The sequence below is a fragment of the Thunnus albacares genome, chromosome 1, assembly GCF_914725855.1.
Source record: "Thunnus albacares chromosome 1, fThuAlb1.1, whole genome shotgun sequence".
In the NCBI taxonomy this organism is placed as follows: Eukaryota; Metazoa; Chordata; class Actinopteri; order Scombriformes; family Scombridae; genus Thunnus; species Thunnus albacares.
The window spans coordinates 32,155,665-32,175,468 of record NC_058106.1 but is presented as its reverse complement, the minus strand read 5'-3'; the positions used below and the strand labels follow the sequence as shown (position 1 = coordinate 32,175,468).

The following is a 19,804-nucleotide window of genomic DNA, read 5'->3' as shown; positions in this document are numbered from 1 at the left end:
GTAACAGTAGACGATACTTAAGATGTGGATGTTGTGGCAGAGAAGCTTCAAATTCTAAAACATGGATGTTTCACACACATCGTCAACCCAGCAGCACAGAAGATCTATACAATCACCACACCTTTGACCTTTGACCTCCAAAATCTAATCAGTTCATCCTTGAGTCCAAGTGGATCTTTGTGCCAAATTTAGAGAAATTCTGTTAAGACATTCCTGAGATATCACGTTCATGAGAATGAGACAAACGAACGGAAGTACGACCCGAACACATAATGCCTTCAGCCACATCTGTCACAGGCACGGAGGCATAAAAAGAGCAGGCCCGCTAGTGTTCTGGGTTTTATACTTATATATACCTCAGAGCAGGGGTACTCACATACAGGTGGTCCACTTTATAATTTTATGTGATGGCCAGGCGGAGACACTGGTGTTAATTAATAATTGTCTTGTGCTTCCCTCGGGCAAAATAAACACATATTTCTCAGTCCAGTCATCCTTAAATGCACAGTTTTTTTGTATCAGCTAGTTTTGGACAAACAATTTTACTTTTTCAACCGGAGCTCCAAAACCTTACTAACTGCTGCAAGTGAGGTGATGGGACACTGATGTGTCACCACCTCACTCCAGGTCGGGTTGCGGTGAACTTTTGTTCCTGGTCCAGATTAAAGGTTTTTCATCTACTGAGTATATATACTTCAGAATTGTGGCTATTTCATCACTGTTGAGGAGGGGCCACAAAATTTGGCTTACAAGCTAGCTTTCAGAGGCAAAAGGAGCTGCATACAATGTGCTGCTGTTGGAAAAATCACTTGTAATAACATGATATTCCAGCAAGAATATACAATATATGATGATGTGTACAGCACTAATAATAACAATAATAATAATGATAATGATAATAATAATAATAAGCATTAAAGGAGATTTTGAATAATAAGTTAACAGTTTGTAACAGTGTTGCTGCTTTGAAGTAAAAACACAATGGAATATAATTAAATATGCAACTCTGCTCTTCAAGAATCATCTTCAGTTGTGATTCTGTGTCTCTCCATGCTGTCGACAAGTACTGACAATTAAAAATAATTAAAAATCTCAGGATTCCAGCATAATGCACTGTTGACCGTTTTTATTGTTGCACAAGCTCATCTGATAAAGAGACAGTGATTTGGGTTAGGCTTAGGTTAAACTCATTTCCAGCAAGTTGGCTTAGCTTGAAGAAAATGAATAGCCAATAATAAATTTGACATAGCTTCAATTTAGATAGCAATCGTTTAATTTCATTCAAATTAATTTGGCTCAGCTGGAAGTGTAAATTAACCTGTCAATACCCCCCCAAATGAAATATGTACATTCTTTAGCAAGGACTTGGCGTCACTTAATTGATTTCAGCACCCTGCCAAACATTCACATCCGAAATTGGTGTGCTTAATTAAAACAGGCCCAATCTCTCCACAGAGCATGGTTTTTCTGATGAATGAAAGAAACCCTTGCTTATCCAAATATGTTGTTGACACTGAATAAATTGTATTTGTGTATGTGTTTGTTTCTGCCTGTTTAATCAATTAAAATCATTTCTGTTTGGTATTATCTTTATGTTTTCTGTGAAATCATCAGTGAATCTAAATATTGAGATACTTCTCTAATATTGAGAGACAAAGTGAAGACAACATTTTTGGGTGTTTCTTTGTTTATTAAGGCATCATCAAGTTTCATTACATTTTACAAGCATTTCTAACCAATGTAGAAGTCTCCCATTATCCGTCTGCCCTGCATTATTACTGCAGTAATCACTGCGATTCGTTAACACTGAGACACATAACTCCTATCTCTCAGTCAGACAAAACGCCCCTTGCACTGATTGATGTCTGAAATTAGAGCAAGGAAGGAATCAGACCTGCCCTTCCTGCTGTCGAACCATCCAACCACACCAAAGAAATCACACATCTCTGAGTTATTGTTGGCTGTTTGGTCCATGCAGGCACATATCAATCATAATCAGGGAGCATATTGATCGAGTGCAGGCAGTTAATGAGGAGTGAAAGGATTGAGGGAACTGAGAAGATGTATCTGAATGTATTTTTGTCACGTATTTGTTTTTTTTCTTGTAATAAAGAAAAGGAAGCCCAAATTTATCATTAAGAAATATTGTTAGATTCCATTACAAAAACACACAGTAGGAAGATCCCTGCCTATTCCCTTCTTGCCCAACAAACATGTATCCGTCACATAAGGTACACTTTTCCTGCTGAAGGTTGTGACTCAAAGTCAAAGCAAACTCAGGAGTATAACAATAAAAATATAAATTTAAAAAAAAAAAAATTTTAGCAGTAGATATGCTCTAATTTTGCTCTAGGTATGCAGCAGGTAAACGCTATATAAGTCTCTGAGGTGCACACTGTCACTACGAAAAAATCAAATCACTGTTTGGACACCTGGAGGTCAGAAGATTTAAGCAGTATATTACGATGATATAGTTGTTGCTACTGAGTAGTCGTAAGACCAAATACACAACTCCCTTCCTGAATACCAAAACCTCAGTCTATGAATAACAAAACAGCACCCGGCCTCCCACCACCTCCCTTGCTGGTGTAGAAAAACAAACTCTCAAAGTCTTTGGTTTGACGGTTCAATTCTCCAACTCTGGCTGTGACTGTGGAATAGCTGAACGCACAGTTTAAATTTAACTTCTTATTGCCTCCCACAAGCCAACACACCAGGTTATTGTTGATATGGATAATGTTATTGTTCACAATGGCTTCTGATTTTGTTGAAAAGGCCTCAAAGGGCCAGCTGTGTAGTGTTATTTATGCTGCAGTAAAACAGTCACATTGGGTTTATTTATCCTAGCTGGTCTGCTTATATGCTAATTTCTTTGTTTTGCTTGTCTTTTAACTTTAGCAGACTTTTGACAAAAAAAAGGTGTTAAAAATCAAACAAAACATTATAACAAATATTCATTTTTAAACATCCTTCATTGAGTGCAAAGCATATTCTCCATTACAAAAGACTTCATTTAATTCACTTTGGCAACAAACATAAATGGCTGACAGTTAATTTTGGCTGTTGCAGTGTACTTCAGATAGATTGCCTTCAGTGATCCCTTTCATTTTAACACAATAAATCTATTCAACACAGTGCAGAATCTCACCTTAGTATAATTTGTGGTGGCTGACATCAGACCTACAAATTCTTTTGTAATTTTTCATCAACAGATGTCACATTTACACAGTCTTATATACAAAACTCCACACAACAGATGTTGTCTATCAAATGCCAGTAAGCATAATGGCAGACCTTCTTTCAAGGGAGTGCATGACTTTGGTCTTGGAGTCTTTTCAGTTTCTGTGGCGCCCTGGAAAGTTGCTCATTTGGATGTTGTCTCCTTGGAGTCCTGGGTTGTAATAGGCTGAACCACCAAAGTTCAAGTCCAAAGGCTCGTTGTTGTCTAATCTGAGAACTGGAAATCAGACCAGGAAATGTTAATTTTTTGATACTACTACACTTAAATTTTAAAAGCCTCATTATATAAAATTGTCATACACAGAAAAGTAACCCATATTTCCCACTTTTAATGCTGATATACATGGGAAGTTTAAAGGGAACACATGATTTTCTGTCATTTCTATACTGTTATAATGTCTATGTTAAACATAGTCAAAGTTCCAAGACATGAGATGAACATGAAGTCAAAAGCCCAGGCTTCTGTTTGCAATGTTACCTCTACATGCCCACATTTGTGACAAGTCATCTTTCTCTATTGATGGAAAAAAAAATCATCCTAAAACTTTCACCACTGTCATAATCCAACAGTTACTGTTGATGTACTTGTAATCCTACAAATACCATGGTCAAACACAGACAATGTAAAACAAAGCATCTATATGTTCTGGATCAAAAAACAGTATAGATGCAGAGCTGTGATTGGTTCACTCTGAGAGCAGATTGATTTTCAATCATGCAGATTACAACCACCTGATGAATGTGTTTCTGTCTATATATTGCTGGCACTGCTTTGCGATGACTATCTGACAATGCCTGATGAATATCTCTGTGTGCAGTGTACAGATCTTTAATCTAACCAACAATAGACAATGTAACACTATGTTGACATATTTACAGTTCTAATACAGCAGTTTTTACCATAAAAATTCTTTTAGAATCAAAGAGCAAGGGTCCGCTTCTTGAGCTTCCATTTGAAACCAACATTCAAAGAAATCCACCGTACAATGCTCTCTCTTAAGATTCAAAATTCCCTCATTGCTACATCCCATTATACAAATATAAAGCAGTAAAATTTTGGGGTTTTGGCTCTTCGACACTGCAGCAACAATCACAATAAAATAATAGAAATAGCAGTAAAAATAGTACTAAAAAATACAATACAATGAAAATATAAATAATATAAATGATGTTTGCATGTTTTGTGTGTGTTTGTTCTGGGCGTGTGTGTCTGTGTGTGTGTGTGTGTGTGTGTGTGTGTGTGTGTGTCACAGACAGAAAGGCAACAGGCCGTTAGTGTCTATTATTCATAAGCCTGGTTCCTTGGTGGAAAAAAGTGTCCTGGAGCCTGCTGGTCCAGGCCTTGAGGCTGTGGTACCGCTTGCCAGACAGTAGCAGTTGAAACAATCCATGGTTGGGGTGGTGGGGGTCTTTGATAATCCTTCGGGCTTTACTAACACACTGTCCATTGTAAATGTCCTGAATGAAGGAAAGCTCACATCCACTGAAGCTCTGGGCTGTCCACACGACCCTCTGCGGCGTTTTGCGGTTGAGAGCAGTGCGGTTCCAATACCAGGCAGTGATGCATCCCGTCAGGACGCTCTTTGTTGTGCCTTTGTAGAAGGCTCATAGGATCTCAGGCCCCATGCCAAATTTTTTCAGCCGCCTGAGGTGAAAGAGTCATTGCTGTGCCTTTTTCACCACATGGCCGGTGTGCTCATCCCAGGTGTGGTCCTCGGTGATGTGAATGCCAAGGAGCTTGAAGCTGCAGACTCTCTGTGCAGCCTGTCTCCTCTCCTTCTGTAGTCCATGATCAGCTCCTTGGTCTTATTGATGTTGAGTGAGAGGTTGTTCTCCTGGCACCACTGTGTCAGGTTGTTCTCTCTCCTGCAGGCCATCTCATTGTTGTCGGTAATCAGGCCTATCACTGTTGTGTTGTCAGCAAACCGACAACAAGTTAGAGCTGTTCATGGCCGCGCAGTTGTGGGGGTACAGGTAGTAAAGGTGGGGGCTCAGGACACAGCCCTGGGGGGCTTCTGTGTTGAGGAGCAGAAGTGCTGGAGCCCATCCTCACCACCTGGCGTCGACACGACAAGAAACCCAGGATCCAGCCACACAGGCTGGGGTTGAGTCCTAGGGTCCCTAAGTTTGGTGTTTAGTCCAGAGAGGACTATGGTGTTGAATGCTGAACTATAATCTACGAACAGCATCATCACATGAGAATTCCTCTTCTCCAGGTGGGTGAAGGTGGTGTGGAGTGTTGGCATCGTCCGTCGATCTGTTTTGTCTGTAAGCCAATCGGTAAGGGTCCTGGGTGGGTGGTAACATGCTACAGATTAGGTCTTCAACATGTTTCTCAAAGCATTTGCTCACTATGGGAGTGAGGGAAACAGGACGCCATGAAAAAGCATGTCACCTTGCTTTTTTTCGCTACCAGAACAATGGTGGATGACTTGAAGCAGGAGGGGACCACACAAGGAAAGGGAGAGGTTGAATATGTCCATGAACACACCAGCCAGCTGCGCTCCACACACTCTGATCACCCAGCCTGGGATACCCTCTGGCCCAGTCACTTTGTGGATGTTGACACGCCTGAACAACTTGTCAGAGCACAGCAATGACCAGAGCGTTGGTCATGTTGGCGGGAGGTTGGTTTTAACAACTTCAAAACGGGCATAAAATCTATTCAGCTCATCCAGGAGGGAGGCAGCTCTCTGTGAATGAGCTATCATTATTTCTGTTGAATCAGTATTGTCCTCTCCTCATGAATGCAACAAGTTCTCACCAGATCTCTGGAGCTTTTTAAAAGTAATTTTGCAAAATATAGGAAATCACTACACCTGACTGAAGTAAGAGTAAACAAGGCAGATTGAGGTTGAATGGGCACACCAAAGAAGTAAATTACACTTAACCACAAAATAACAACTTCAGCACACAGATAGGGTGGAGAAACGGTGGAGCTGAATCTGCAGGGTAAATTTCCCAAGAAGAAAAAAACACAATTCCCAACAGATTCTTTGATAGGCTGATGTTATGATACCTTAAAAAATAGAAATAAAAAAACAGGGTTTGATTTTACTGTAAATTTGGGGCTATATTGTATAATAGAATTGATGACTTGTATGTATATGGTAGGTTTTGTAGATGGCATTTGGTAATTACTGATGTTTGAAATCCAACTGAAATCACAATTACTCATCTCCTTGTCGAGTCAGAAATAATGTAAGTAAATAATATGGTCTGGTATGGTACACACATGGTATGCGTGTTTATCAGAAATGCTCCATTAGTCTTCAAGCCTCTGAGTGGGTGTGCTGGTTTTCATGTTTGATTGACAGCTAAGTCATCAGGGGCACAGCGATAAATGCAAATAAACTTACACTTACATGTAGCTTACGAGCCTCTTGGTACTGAAGAATAAGGACCGCAGCATTTGGTATTTAAACTGACATATCTTGATATTTGCATTTTGATATTTAAGCTGTTTAATGCGCTATAGCTGATTAGCGATGCAGCTCTGTATACTGGTGCAGAAAAAAATATGTAAATTAATTTCATTTAAACATTAAGAGGAAGGTTAATTATGCGGGTCGTAAGGGAACTGTGGCAACAAAGAACCACCTTTCTCTTGGTTCCTGGTAAGAATGAGACAAATTACAAAGTGTCATAGTACATGACCCTGTTTTGCATGGTAAGGTTACCTTACTAGAGGGTGATGGAGTAATGTGCTTCTGTGTGTGTGTGTGTGTGTGTGTGTGTGTGTAGAGATACAAAGAAAAGAGACACAGAGCAACCAAGGGCTTAAAGGGACAGTTCCATATATTGGGAATATGCTTATTACTGAAAGTTAGATGAAAAGATCTATAATAATCTCATGTCTGTACGGTAAATATGAAGCTAAAACTAGCAGCCAGTTAGCTTAGCTTAGCACAAAGACTGGAAACAGGGTAAAACAGCCACAGCCATGAAAACAAGTCTTGTAGGAGGTGCAGGGGTGCAGCAATACTCTCAACCCCAACCCAAATAAAAAAAGGAAACACATCATTATAATACTAGACGTCCATGTTGTTACACATACAGCATCAGCAAAAAAGCAACAATCACACCATACACCAAATAATACAACACAGGTCGCTGCTGTTGGTTGAAAACTGCATTTACAGCAAAATACTATTGGACATATCACATAATATTACAGGCAACCACATGGGAAGCTTGAACTGCTCACAATAATTTAAGAAAAAAAAAAGAAAAAAGATATTGCAGGTGACAGGGACATGGAGAGGTGAGGTGTGCAACATATGTGTAAAGGTCACGTGTAATGACAGCTGTTCTGGTGCTGTTGGAAAACCTCACTGTTGCAACACAATGGGAGGAACTGCACTTCTTCTTTCCCATTTGTTTCATTGACATGCAGCACACTGATAGGAAAACGGCCAATGAAGGGTGTGTCTTCATCCATTAATGGCTAATTGTGGGAGTGGAAGTAACACTTGTGCACGTGCATCTAGTTCCACTATGAATGAGATTTATAAAATAGAGCCATGCGTACACACGGCTTTAAAAATCTAATAAAAAGAAGGCGTATGCATAATTCTGGCTTTGTGTGTGCTAACAGTTTTAGTCATGAATCTACACAGTCTTATGTATCTTGCCCCTGGAGTCTTCACTGGTTGCCTGGTCAATTTTACGCTTCAGTTTGTGTATGGATTAAACAAACAAATTATGTTAATCAATGAGCTTTAAAGGTGCTGGTAAGTGGATTTTATTACATTTGACCAGAGCCAGACTAGCTGTTCCCCCCTGTTTCCACTTTTTTTGCTAAGCTAAACTAACCAGCTGCTTGTGATCATTCATATTCAGCGTAGACATGAGAATGGTATCGATCTTGTCATCTAACACTCAACAAGAAAGTGAATAAGAGAGCAAGCATGCATGTGTGAATCAGTGAGTGATTATATTTGGCATCATATTTGGCACAGTATTATTTTAGCTTTACTTTTTGAGTTGATAATCTTCCACCCACATACCAGATTTTTATTTATTCATAGACTTTGTCAGATCAAGTTGCAACTCCAGCTAAATCATGACTAAGCATTCACAGATAACATCATTACAAATGACCTACGGTGGTATTTTTCTTTAGAATAGATATAAATTCAAGCATGTACTTTGTAAGCTGAGTGTTTAAGTGGGAGCCAACGTACCTGGATCTGAAGGGAACTCCTCGACCAGTTTCCTGTGCGAGAAACCCTTCTGGTGTTTCTTTTTCAGGATGATGTAGGCCACCAGTCCCACAAAGACCACAGCCACTGCTACTCCCAGCACAGCCCCCCACGCTCCGTGCCTTTTACTCTTTTGGGAATCTGATGCCAAACCTTTATTGGAGCAATGAGGGGACAAGGGGGTGGGAGAGAGTAATAAATAATTTGTCAGGAACAAAATTATTTATATCAACTCCCATCTTTCAGGGACAATTATCAGATAATTATGTCTAAAATGGGTTTTTGAAATTGTGTTTCCAGTGGCAGCACTCTGTATAGATACACAACCCATTTAGTCAGCTGTGCAGATTCGTCTAATTTACGTTGCGATAATTAATGCAATTAACATGCCAAAATCATGATAATTTCTTGAATGCATTTGAATATTTTAAAGCAGCAGACTGCGCTCATCATCTAAATAAGGTGAAATGTGACTGAACATACAGTAGTTTCCATACTGTTAACTGCGTGCATGAGGATTTGAACGACATGATTGAAAAAACTCTCCATGGATCTCACATGGATCATTCGTGAGTCTTATTAAAGGACATACAGTTAAAAATACAAGTGACACATTAAGCATTTATTCACGACCGATTCTAACAATCAAATTTTAAACCATAGAAAGTTCATACTTTACAAAGTCTAATTGTTGAAATTACTCAAAGACATTTTCATTCTTTTCTCTGTTTGTGTTTTGAGGCAACGGCAGAGAAAAAGGCTATTTCTGTGACAGAAGTGACAGAATTGTCATCAGTACCCTTTGACATAGAAACACTACATTTGTATTTTATCCAGAATCACACATAAATAATTCAGTGGCTCTGTTTGGCTCAATTTACCCACTGCTAGGATCTAATCTCTAATTTACCCCTAACCTGGGGCAAATTGAACCAAAAACACATGTATTTCGTTTCTTGTTTTTGTTTTAGCTTTAACTGCATTATTTTCATTTGAAATGATTTGAGAGTAAATATAATAAAATATGAGTGAAAATATTTGTTCTAATTTTGTTTTGTTTGTGCCTGCATAGAAAACATTTTAAGTAAAAATTGGAAGGACATGATTGATTGGTCCTCTGACCCCACTGTCCCTTATGTGAATTTTTAAACAAAGCTTTTGAAATGTGGCCAACAAATATATATTACAGTTGAAGTCAAGTCATATTAATGTTTTCTTTTTTTTGTCTGGCAAATTTAACAAAGACTCAACAGAAAATTCTAATATACACCTTGCAGGTGTTCAAGTGTTTTTGGCCATGCTAAAGTTGTGGCTCTATGGATGACAATGTCGGCCGATGTGATCGATACACCACTTTGCTCCAGACTGAAATATCTCAGCAACTATTGGATGGATTGGTATTAAATTGAGTACATATGTTCATGTTCCCCTGAGGATGAATCCCAATGACTGCGGTGATACCCTTAATGTTCACATATCATAGTTTTAACTCATCCAGTGATATATCTCAACATCTACTGAATGGATTGATACAAAATTTTGAACATTCATGTCCTCCAGAGGATGACTCCTAGTGATGAGGCTTTAAATTTTCATCTGGCACCATCATCAGGTCAAAATAATAATGTGTTTAATGCTTTAGTTTATGTTGTAATAACTGCAAAGGTATTGACATTCCCATCAACCCCAGTTATACTTCATGTTTAGTGCCAATTAGCAAATGTTAGCATGCTACAGGCAGGCAAATGAGGTAGATGGAGAGGGCAGAAAAAGCAAGTGCTAAACATGCAACAGTTATATATATGCTCTTGAGCAATGTGTTACATTCAAACTAAGTTGCTTTTTAGCAAATATTACCATATTAACATGCTAAACTAAGATTGTGAACATAGTAAATATCATACATGCTAAACAATAACATGTTAGTATTGTCATTGTGAGCATGTTAGCATTAGAACAAAATAAAATCTGTGCCTAAGTACACTCTAACAGAGCTGCTAGCATGACTGTACACTGATCAAACATGATTACAATTTATAAAAAACCTGTATGTTGCCTCAGTCAAGGAAGGTCAAGCATCTGTGTGAGTGCATGTTTTTAATATTGATGGCAGTAAAAGTAAAGTTGCCTTCCAGGCTCATATTTATAAACTCTATGTTTATCTCTGTATTTTTGAACAGTTTTTGTGCACACGCTGTGCCTGTCACGGTAACTGTGGAGCCGTCTGTGCTGCCCACAGTTTCATAACTGTTTTCCCTCTGTTTATTGCCATCATCTATAAGTGTTATGTCCTTCTGTCACATCTGTCCATGTGATATGAGTTTTATTTTAATCCCACCTCCTCACCCACTCTCTAATGGCAGTTTCTAGATAGACAGATAGATAGATAGATAGATAGATAGATAGATAGATAGATAGATAGAGGCATTTTGCAGTCATATCTCCTTGATCTTGCAGTCGACACCAAAGACTAGTCTCATGCCCCTGCAGAGAGAGCACAAGTATCTTTGACCTCGGTCCCTGACCACCTTTTTCAGGTTTTTCCCCACTAAAACAGGGTTTCATTGTCCTGCTGAGAAGGTGGTTGTAATAGACCCCTTCACTCATAGCAGCAACATCAGTAGCACCTGAAACCCTAACTCTCAACCTTTTCCATTGAAAGAAGGGGCGTTTGTCCTCTGCCAGTGGGAAAATAGATGCAGGCAAATGTGGGTCAGGGAAAGGGCGGAAAAAGCAATGTGCTAAACAAGCTCCAGTGATATGTGCTCTTGGGTAAGGAGTGTAGTGTTACTTTTAAGTTTCTAAAGGTGTTTTGTTGCCTTATTGCTTTCTGTTATCCATCAAACCTCAACACAAGTCAGTCTGAAGGGCTCAGAATATCACAGAAATGCTATTTTTTCCCCTCGTATTTGTCTGTAAAGTTATGTCATGCTGCTAGGAAGACACACAAACCCATTTTCTGGACACGGAAATGTGCACCAGATATTCTGACATCTGAAACTGCAGCAGTACCTCTTTCTGAGTTGCTCCCCGAGGCTGCATTTTTGTCTGTCAGGTTGGCCTTCTCAGGTGTGTTCGGAGCAGCAGCAGTCGGAGTCTCTGGGATAATTTCTGTGGTCTCAGAAGGGAACACGGTTGTAGATGAAGAGTTGGTGGCTGTCTTGTTTATATCAGGTGCTGCTGTGGTTGTAACATTCGTTGTCGTGTTGGTTAACCCTGTATCTTCTTCAGATTTTGTTGTGACTTCTTGTGTAACGTTTCTCTCCGGAGCCATGGTTGTCGTCTGTAAATCAGTGCGATTGGAAGCATCTGGAAAGCTGGTGGAGTTTTGTGCAATCAGATGAGTGGTGGCGTTTTGAGGAGTTGCTGTTGAGTTATGAAATTCCTCTTCGGTCTCTGTCATGTTAGTTTGGCTTGAGTTTGTGGAATCTGTACTCGCAGTGGTATTAGTCAATTCAGGTTGTTTGGTTGTAACATTTGGGAATGTGGGAGGCTCGGTGGTCATGACAACACCCAGATCATCGGATGTTTTATTTGCACTCTTCTCTTGACTGGTTTCATTCTCCTCTCTTTCGTTATATATTACCATGGAGCCGGATGCTATCCCACTGCTGTAATCATTATTTGACTCCATATCAGTAACAGCTCCCTGATCATTTTCTCTTTCCTCTTCAGCTGCAGTGATTTGACCTCCAGCAAGATTTTTGGCAAGATCACGGAGCCAACTTTTATCAATTGTACGCCCCGGAGAGTCGGTTGAATCTTGGAGCGCTGCCAGGTGAAAGGCCTGAACAAGCAGAAGGAGACTTGCTGTGATTTTTAAATGCAGCCCCATTTCTCCCCTTTGGTTTCGCTCTGAAACACAAGAAAGAACATAAAGTGTTATTTCATTTCTTCAAATAAATACAATTCATTGCTGTTTTAAAGTGCCAAAAGTTGAGCAGGGTCAGATTCACATTTGAACAATCTGATGGTACCCTAGATGTGTATGTTTATCAACAATGATGATATCATATTCCCAACAAATCAAAAATAACAAAAATATGTTGATTATGTTTGTTTAACAAAGAATTTTGTATGATGTAATTAATGAATAACAGTGAAACACATCTCATTACATTGAACTCATTGTTGAGCCTGTCAGGTTCATTTTTGGGTTTGGAAACAGCTGTTGACAAAACAATCTCCAGTCAAGGTCCACTTACTTTGTCTGGAACTCTTGACTGCCTTTTTCAGCAGATGAAGTTTGCTAAGTTGTCATGGAACATTTTTTTTTTTTCTGATCAGTTTTAGGACATACATGTTGTTATAAACGTTTAAAGAGGAAATATCATATATTTATATTCTGGGGCTCTACTGGAATATCTTTGCATGATTTACAGTTCAAAAAACTTCTTAATTATCTTATACTGGCCCTTTATGCAGCCCCTCAGTTCAGCCTCTGTCTGTCTGAAACAGGCCGTTTTAGCTCCTGTCTCTTTAAGGCTCCCCTCCCAATGAGCCCGGTCATCAAGAGAGGCTGCCCCTCGGGAGACTTCCACCGGCTCTGGAGGCCACGTAAACAAACAGTAGTAGAAGGATTTCATTTCTTTTTCTCGTTTCCCACGGAACAACCTTAGCAACAAAGGCTATGAAATGGAGGGCCATTTGTGTGCAGGCACGAACAATCTGATGCCGTCACATGGTAGAAGTAGAGGTAACATTGCAAACAGAGCGCTCAAAGGAGGCTGAAGTCCTGGGTTTTGACTTTCAGGGAGCATTTTTACATATGTTCACCTCAAGTTTTGGACCTCTGACTGTGTTTAAACTTCTTGTCAATGATTGATCATAACGTCTGTTATGATTTGGCACTATATGAATAAAAATAAATTTAAACAAATAAAATAAGAATAACAGAAAATAACAAAAAGCATGATATGTCCCCTTTAACTTAAATGTTTAAAGCTCAAGTTGGTCAAAAGCTCCAGCATAAGCAAGTAAGTGGACACTGAGTGGAGTGGAAACTTCTGTTTCCAAGGTCAAAAATGAACTGTCAAGCTCACCTTTTTAGGCCAACGTGAATGACAAAAAGTCCTAAAAGTGCTCTCAATAAAGTCACGTTTTGAGCATTCACAGTTCCACGGCAAATGAACAAACTTCATCTGTTATTGAAGATCATGTGATATGGTTGAGAGCTTCACAATGAACAATACATTTATATCAGAAATTATTCTTATAATATCATGTAATTATTATTGTGATATTGACTTCAACTATATCCCCCGCTCTACATTATGTAACTGTGGTATAAAATCATTTAAATAAGCAGCTAGTCATCTATTCAGAAACTGGGAACAAAACTAAAGAGCTTTATTTGTCAAGCTTGTTAGATGTAAATAATATTTCAACATTGCATATAAGACACGGTTGACTGCTTTTATCACAATACATCCACTGTGAGTGTTTGTGTGGGTGTCCATGGTATTGGTTTCACTATATAATTACTGTATATGGAATATAATAATTACAAGTCTTTGCCTTGTAATTTTCAATCAAACTGTAAAGAGATTCAAGCGTGCATATAAATGTATCACAAATTCAAATGAAAACTAAACAGCTGAATAATTATCTTCTCTTTTTTCTTTCATTGAACAAAGAGTCTGCTCATCACCCACTCAGGAGAAAGATCATCAGGAAGGAGCCGCAGGTGTAAACCTTGCATCCCTCACAGCCTTCACACTCTCCCCGACCACACACAAAGACTCAGCGTGCATGAAGACATCCCTGTCTGTTCCCATTTCCCAGGAGCACAAAGTCACCTGCTTTAACAGCGCAGGTCAGCTGCACTGACACAAGTCATAATGAAAATCCTTGAGCAACTAATCCTGTCCAACCGCAGTCTTTCACAGAATGTTCACTTGACGGTGTGGTGAACGTGGGCCACAACATCATGAACACGACATCCCCGGCTGCTACATTAGGAGCCTGTTGGTAAATCTCAACGCTGTCATCCCTGCATTGTTACACAGCGAGTTAGCACAGTTCAACACAATCTGCAGTGAGTTCGGTGACTTTTTGACAACATGAGTTTACACAGGTGGCCTGTGAGCTATATGTCCTCAGCTTCAGTCCAATACACAAATGACTGCAGCTCCAGTTATTCCCTACAGGGCTCTCTCACTGTGAGTGAATGTTGCTTTGCTCTGAACTGAATCTTGTTGTGATCAGTGCAAGAGGTTCTATAGTGTGCAATGTTGCTGCCTACAGCAACGGAGGTGCGAACATGCAAATCTGGGATTATTACATTTCTGGTTTTACCTGTTGAAACACATTACTGCATATTAACAACTTAAAAGAGGAATCACTGATTGAAAATAAACTGCAAATAACATATTTTCTAATAAACCTGTTGACACCAGTGAATGGTGTCAGTGCTTCTCCATGCAATCAAAAAGTAATAACACTTTATGATAAGGGTGTATAAATAATCATGAATTAATGCATAACTTCATGCATGAAAAATCATTACTTCGTTCATCTAATACTTCATGAACTATCAGGGATATTCAATAATTAACAGTATCTCATGCATGCCTTAATGCAAGAACGATACGTTAATTAATGCAACGACAACAATTTCAGCAATTTCAGTCATTACAATTCCTGAGTTATTAAAGGATAGGTTCACTTTTTTCAAGTCTGTCTTAAAACAAAAGTCAGGGGTCCTTATTAACACTGACACATGTTTTCCTTCTGTTATCATTCTTCCTTTTCATACCGACCATTAGAAGATCCCTTCTTCATACTTCAGTATGCAGTTAAACTGACGGGCTAGAAAACCAATCAGTCACTATAGGGCAAATGTATTCAAAGTGTTGTAATCATGATTAACTAAGCATTACTTTTTCATGACTTCATAATGTCTGTGGCTCTTCAAATAAAGCGGTGACCCAGTCCTTCTTTAATACTAATAAATACCATATGATTAATGGTAGCATAATTGTGAAAACACATTAACCATTTGTTCCTTATGCATCAGTCAATGCAAATTAAATTATAAAGATCAGTTATTTAGCTGAGAAAAGGTGAAAACATTTTAATATTTTATGTATTTTATTGCCTTAAAGCTCACAACCTGTTTAAGATAACTCATTCATAATATTTACAAACTTGATTGATAATTCAAAGCCATTACCTTATCATGTCACATTTGTAAGAATGCAATCAAATTTCTGGTAAAGACAGACAGAATACATACTGTATACACTACTGTGTGACTGGTCCGTTTTTTTATCCCGTCCATTTAACTGCAGACTTGACGACATGAACATCATTAATGACTCAAAAAATCATGACTGAAATTCCTTAGTTGTCACATTAATTAACGCATTGTTCCCGCACAAGGGCATGCATGAGATACTGTTAATTTTTGTACATTCCTGATGCATGAGGTATTACATGAATCATCAATCAATCAATCAACATTTATTTATATCGCGCCATTCATACAATGGAAGTAATTCAAAGTGCCTCACATAAAAATATAGATTAATACACTAAGATACAGGGATAAGCTAAGAATCAAGAGAAAAAAATGTAAAAAAAAAAGCAATGAAAAAGAATGAATTCATGCATCAATTCACAATAATCCCTGTACCCTAAAATGTTACCCAAAACATTTATATCCACAGTTTTTCATATACAAATCGCTACTTTCCACTCGCAAAAGATGAAACCATCATTCATGAATAAATATAGCAGTGGAAGTATGTTTGTGGAAGCGTGCACTGTATTGGTTGTCAATGACTAATGAGCCAGAAATGTTCGTCTGTGGTTCATTTTTCAACAAGCTTGTTTATCGTCCACACATTACATCAGCCATGTTTCTGTATTTTCTTTGCTCTGTGTGAAATCAGTGGAAAAACCAGTGGGTTGTTGATGGTGCAGCCCGCTGGGTGAACCCAGGATCAATCACACTGTTCAAGTTTGATGGTGATACAACAAGGGGGGCATCGTTGAAGAAAACAGCTCACCAACACAAGGGGAAGGGGTGAGCAATTTAGAGGTAGTGTAATAACGCTAATAGCAGCTGTGAAAATAATAGTAACAGGAGTAAACTAACCGGTTCACTTGCACCTACAGATTAATATTCTCAGCTGTGAACTTGCTTGAAAATCTGGATTTTAGCATCTTCATTGCTCTCAAATCAAAGGTTAATGTTATGACATAGCTGCTAATGACTACTAAATGTAAAAAAGAATTTACCTGCCAAGTTGTCACCAGACAAAATAGAGTTGCCAAGTTTTTTCAATAAAGACAAACATTCAGAAATCTGTTGCATGCACCACTAATTGTGAGCAGAGGCTAAAGATTACACTTTGAAGAAATTTGATAATACATTTAATCAGTTCAGTTTCAGATTCTGTGTCAATTTTGGATAAATTTGGCAGTTATGGTGCAGTGTTTTACTCCCAGTTTCAACTCAGAAGTGTCCTGAATTTATAGTACTACAGTTCAACAGCTGGGGCTCATGGGTATTGTAGTATTATAGCCATACAGAAAAAAAAACATGATTTCTCAGAAACAAAGTTGAAATAATTAAAACTGATGGCTATAACATAAACATGTAGCATTGTTAAATTACCCAGCAGACTCCTGTATTTCTATGTTGAGGAACACTGAGGATATCAGTGAATGAAAACTTAAAAATTAGACATTTAAAAGTATGTCCAGGACCAGCAGCTTCTCCTACTTTGCAAATCTACAAGCTACAAATATTTTTCCCTTTTTAATTCTCCTCTTTCCTTAGTATGTTTTTTTTAATATTCTCTGACTGATCTCTTGCTTTTTATGTCATGTTTGTTACACTTAAATAAATAAATAAGAAGACGAAAAAAGTTGCATATATCTCTCATTTATTTACATTTTTATTACAATTTCCGTAAAATTGTCTCTACTCTCTACTATCAGTACAGTGACTTTGCACTTAGTTCCATGTAGGATTATAAAATTAAGTACTGTTCACTAATTTATTGCTTGGAACAAGTTAATTTTTAAATAAAAGTTGTTTTTATTTTTATTTTTTTGCTAGCAGAGCATATTGAAGCGTGAATCCCAAAGTACAATCTGTGGAGGATAGAAGTCTAATTAGGCTGCTGTGAATCAGTTGTAATTGAGTTCATGTACAACCAAAACAAGCAGCTCTGTAGAGGCACTGCTTTGTTTTGTAAACGTCAGCACAACTTAAACTTGTCTCAAAAAATGTTTCAGGTGATGTTTATTGATTTATATCTGCAAGGACAAATGTTACCACTATTGTCTGTTGGTATGGCATGTGTAGGCTTTTTAATTTCAAACCAGAGTTTCCTGTTTTGCATTCAAAGAACATCCTGTTCAGAGTCAGAAATATCCTCACATCCGCCATCAAAGTGGGCATAGTGGAACAACTCTTTCCACCTGTTCTTAAAAACTGCAGCAGTGAACTACCGGCCCTGCTGAGAGACTATTTGGCCGTCAGCGTCTCATCAACGGGAGATGTTTGCCTCTGACCCTTCGCACTCATAGAGCCGCCTGTTGGAAAGAGTCCCCACTCTGCTGGTGTTGTCAGAGCCTGTATCAGTTATCACCTCAACAACCCTGTCAGCCGTGACTTTGCAGAGAGTCTCATATAAACACACACACACACACACACACACATAGACTCAAAAAACACTCACACACATCCTGTAAACGCTCTTGGACCTCCTTCAATCCACTTGCAATTACTGACACTAATTACCTGACATTTAGCCTGTGAATCAGTCAATTCATTTAAAGTTCACCTCATCTTATAACAATATAATTTATGTCATACAACCTCAATATCTATGTGAGAAAATATCCCAAGCAGTGGCTGAAAATGCCAAAGTACAGCTAAGTAGAGTCACTAAAGTATGATTTTAAGGTAGTTTTACTTAGATTTTATGCTACTTAATACTTATACTCCACTACATTTCAGGGGCAATTATTGTACTTTTTACTGAACTAAATTTATTTAACAGCTCTAATTAAATATAAGTTTTTGCATACACAACATTTTTCAAATTTAAAAAATAATATTTCTATACATTAAACTACCCAACACTATATGAAGTAGTTAAAATTAGAGCTTAATACCTATACTCCACTACATTTCAGGGGTAATTTGTGTACTTTGTACTCCACTACATTAATTTAACAGCTATAGTTAGAAGTTACAGATTAGGTTTTTACATACACACCATTTATAAAATGTGATGTATTTCTATAAATTAAAATACACAACAGTATATGAAGCACTTAAAATAAGCTCCACCTCAACCGACTACAACATCTAAGTACCACTTGCATCAATAATAATGAGCCAGTTATATAATCGTATGACACTGACAGGGGCCATTTTTTTATAATGATTGCTTTTACTTTTGATACTCTAAATGCATATTGTTACAAAATACTTTCACCTAAAGAAAAAGAAAGTAATGGAGTGCCTTTACATTGCTATTTTTACTCAAGTAAATTTCTAACTGCTTCTTCTAACCCCAAGTACTTCACTGTGCTACAGAGCTTTAACTTTTGACTGACTCATTTGTGTATCTGTATTGTATTTATTGCCCTGTCTAGGTTATGTAAGGTCATTCAGTATGTGTGTCGCCTCTTGTTGGGATGTTTCGACACCTTGCGATGAACTCTCACATTGAAAATGAAAGCATCAGTGTTTCTGATACTCTATTTTTACTCCTTCAAAAGAGCTAACTGTTCCGAAAAACTGCCAGGGAATGCCAAATTATACACATTTTACACATTTTATGTTTAACGGACTCATTTTATAGTCACCAGATATAAAACTGATCGTGAAAAAAGTATTTTACTCTAAAATCTCTCCTTAAAAAGAAGGTGTTTTTTTTTTTTTTAGTTTAACTTAAAAATATAACAGCGACTCAAATCTTATTAAATATATTTTATAGTCTTTTAGTATTAGTAGTTTCATAGTTTTATAGTTTTTATAGTCTCACATATTTCCTGAGAAAATGAAAGAGGACAAAGAAATAAATCCTTCCCCAGTAAGTTCTTACCTTATGCTTAGGTTATATCAGATGAGAACAGGTGCACAGGCAAAGAAATCTCTCCACTGAGCTGCCAACATGTGAGAGTGAATCAGCAGTCGGCCTGAAGAGAGAAGCAAGGAGGAGGGCCCAACAGAGAAGCATTCAGGGAACAACCTGCTCAACCTGCTCGTGCACCTGCCAGCAATAGCAACACACCCTAAACTGCTTCCAGTTGCACGCTGTGAAAAAGCCACTCAGGACAGGGATGGAAATGAGTTAATGGACAAGAGAAGAGCAAGACGGTTGTGAGGTTTG

At 38.2% G+C, this 19,804-nt stretch overlaps 1 protein-coding gene across 1 annotated transcript; it reads right to left on the bottom strand.

The window, feature by feature from the left end:
• Positions 1-1,674: 1,674 nt before the first annotated feature.
• muc15 (mucin 15, cell surface associated) lies at positions 1,675-19,587 on the bottom strand. The gene is made up of 4 exons (XM_044361158.1): positions 19,517-19,587; positions 11,457-12,299; positions 8,427-8,597; positions 1,675-3,457 (listed from the first exon to the last, which is right to left on the bottom strand). Exons 2-4 carry the CDS (start codon positions 12,277-12,279, stop codon positions 3,336-3,338), a joined length of 1,116 nt encoding a protein of 371 aa, XP_044217093.1. The 5' UTR covers positions 12,280-12,299; positions 19,517-19,587; the 3' UTR covers positions 1,675-3,335.
• Between the last annotated feature and the right edge of the window lie 217 nt (positions 19,588-19,804).

Excerpts from the sequence above, each read along its gene's own strand:
- muc15 (XM_044361158.1), bottom strand. The coding sequence starts at position 12,279 with ATGGGGCTGCATTTAAAAATCACAGCAAGTCTCCTTCTGCTTGTTCAG. Across the intron at positions 8,598-11,456 it reads GGGGAGCAACTCAGAAAGAG|GTTTGGCATCAGATTCCCAA; the intron begins GTACTGCTGCAG and ends GCTCCAATAAAG. Across the intron at positions 3,458-8,426 it reads GGAGTTCCCTTCAGATCCAG|TTCTCAGATTAGACAACAAC; the intron begins GTACGTTGGCTC and ends TCTGATTTCCAG.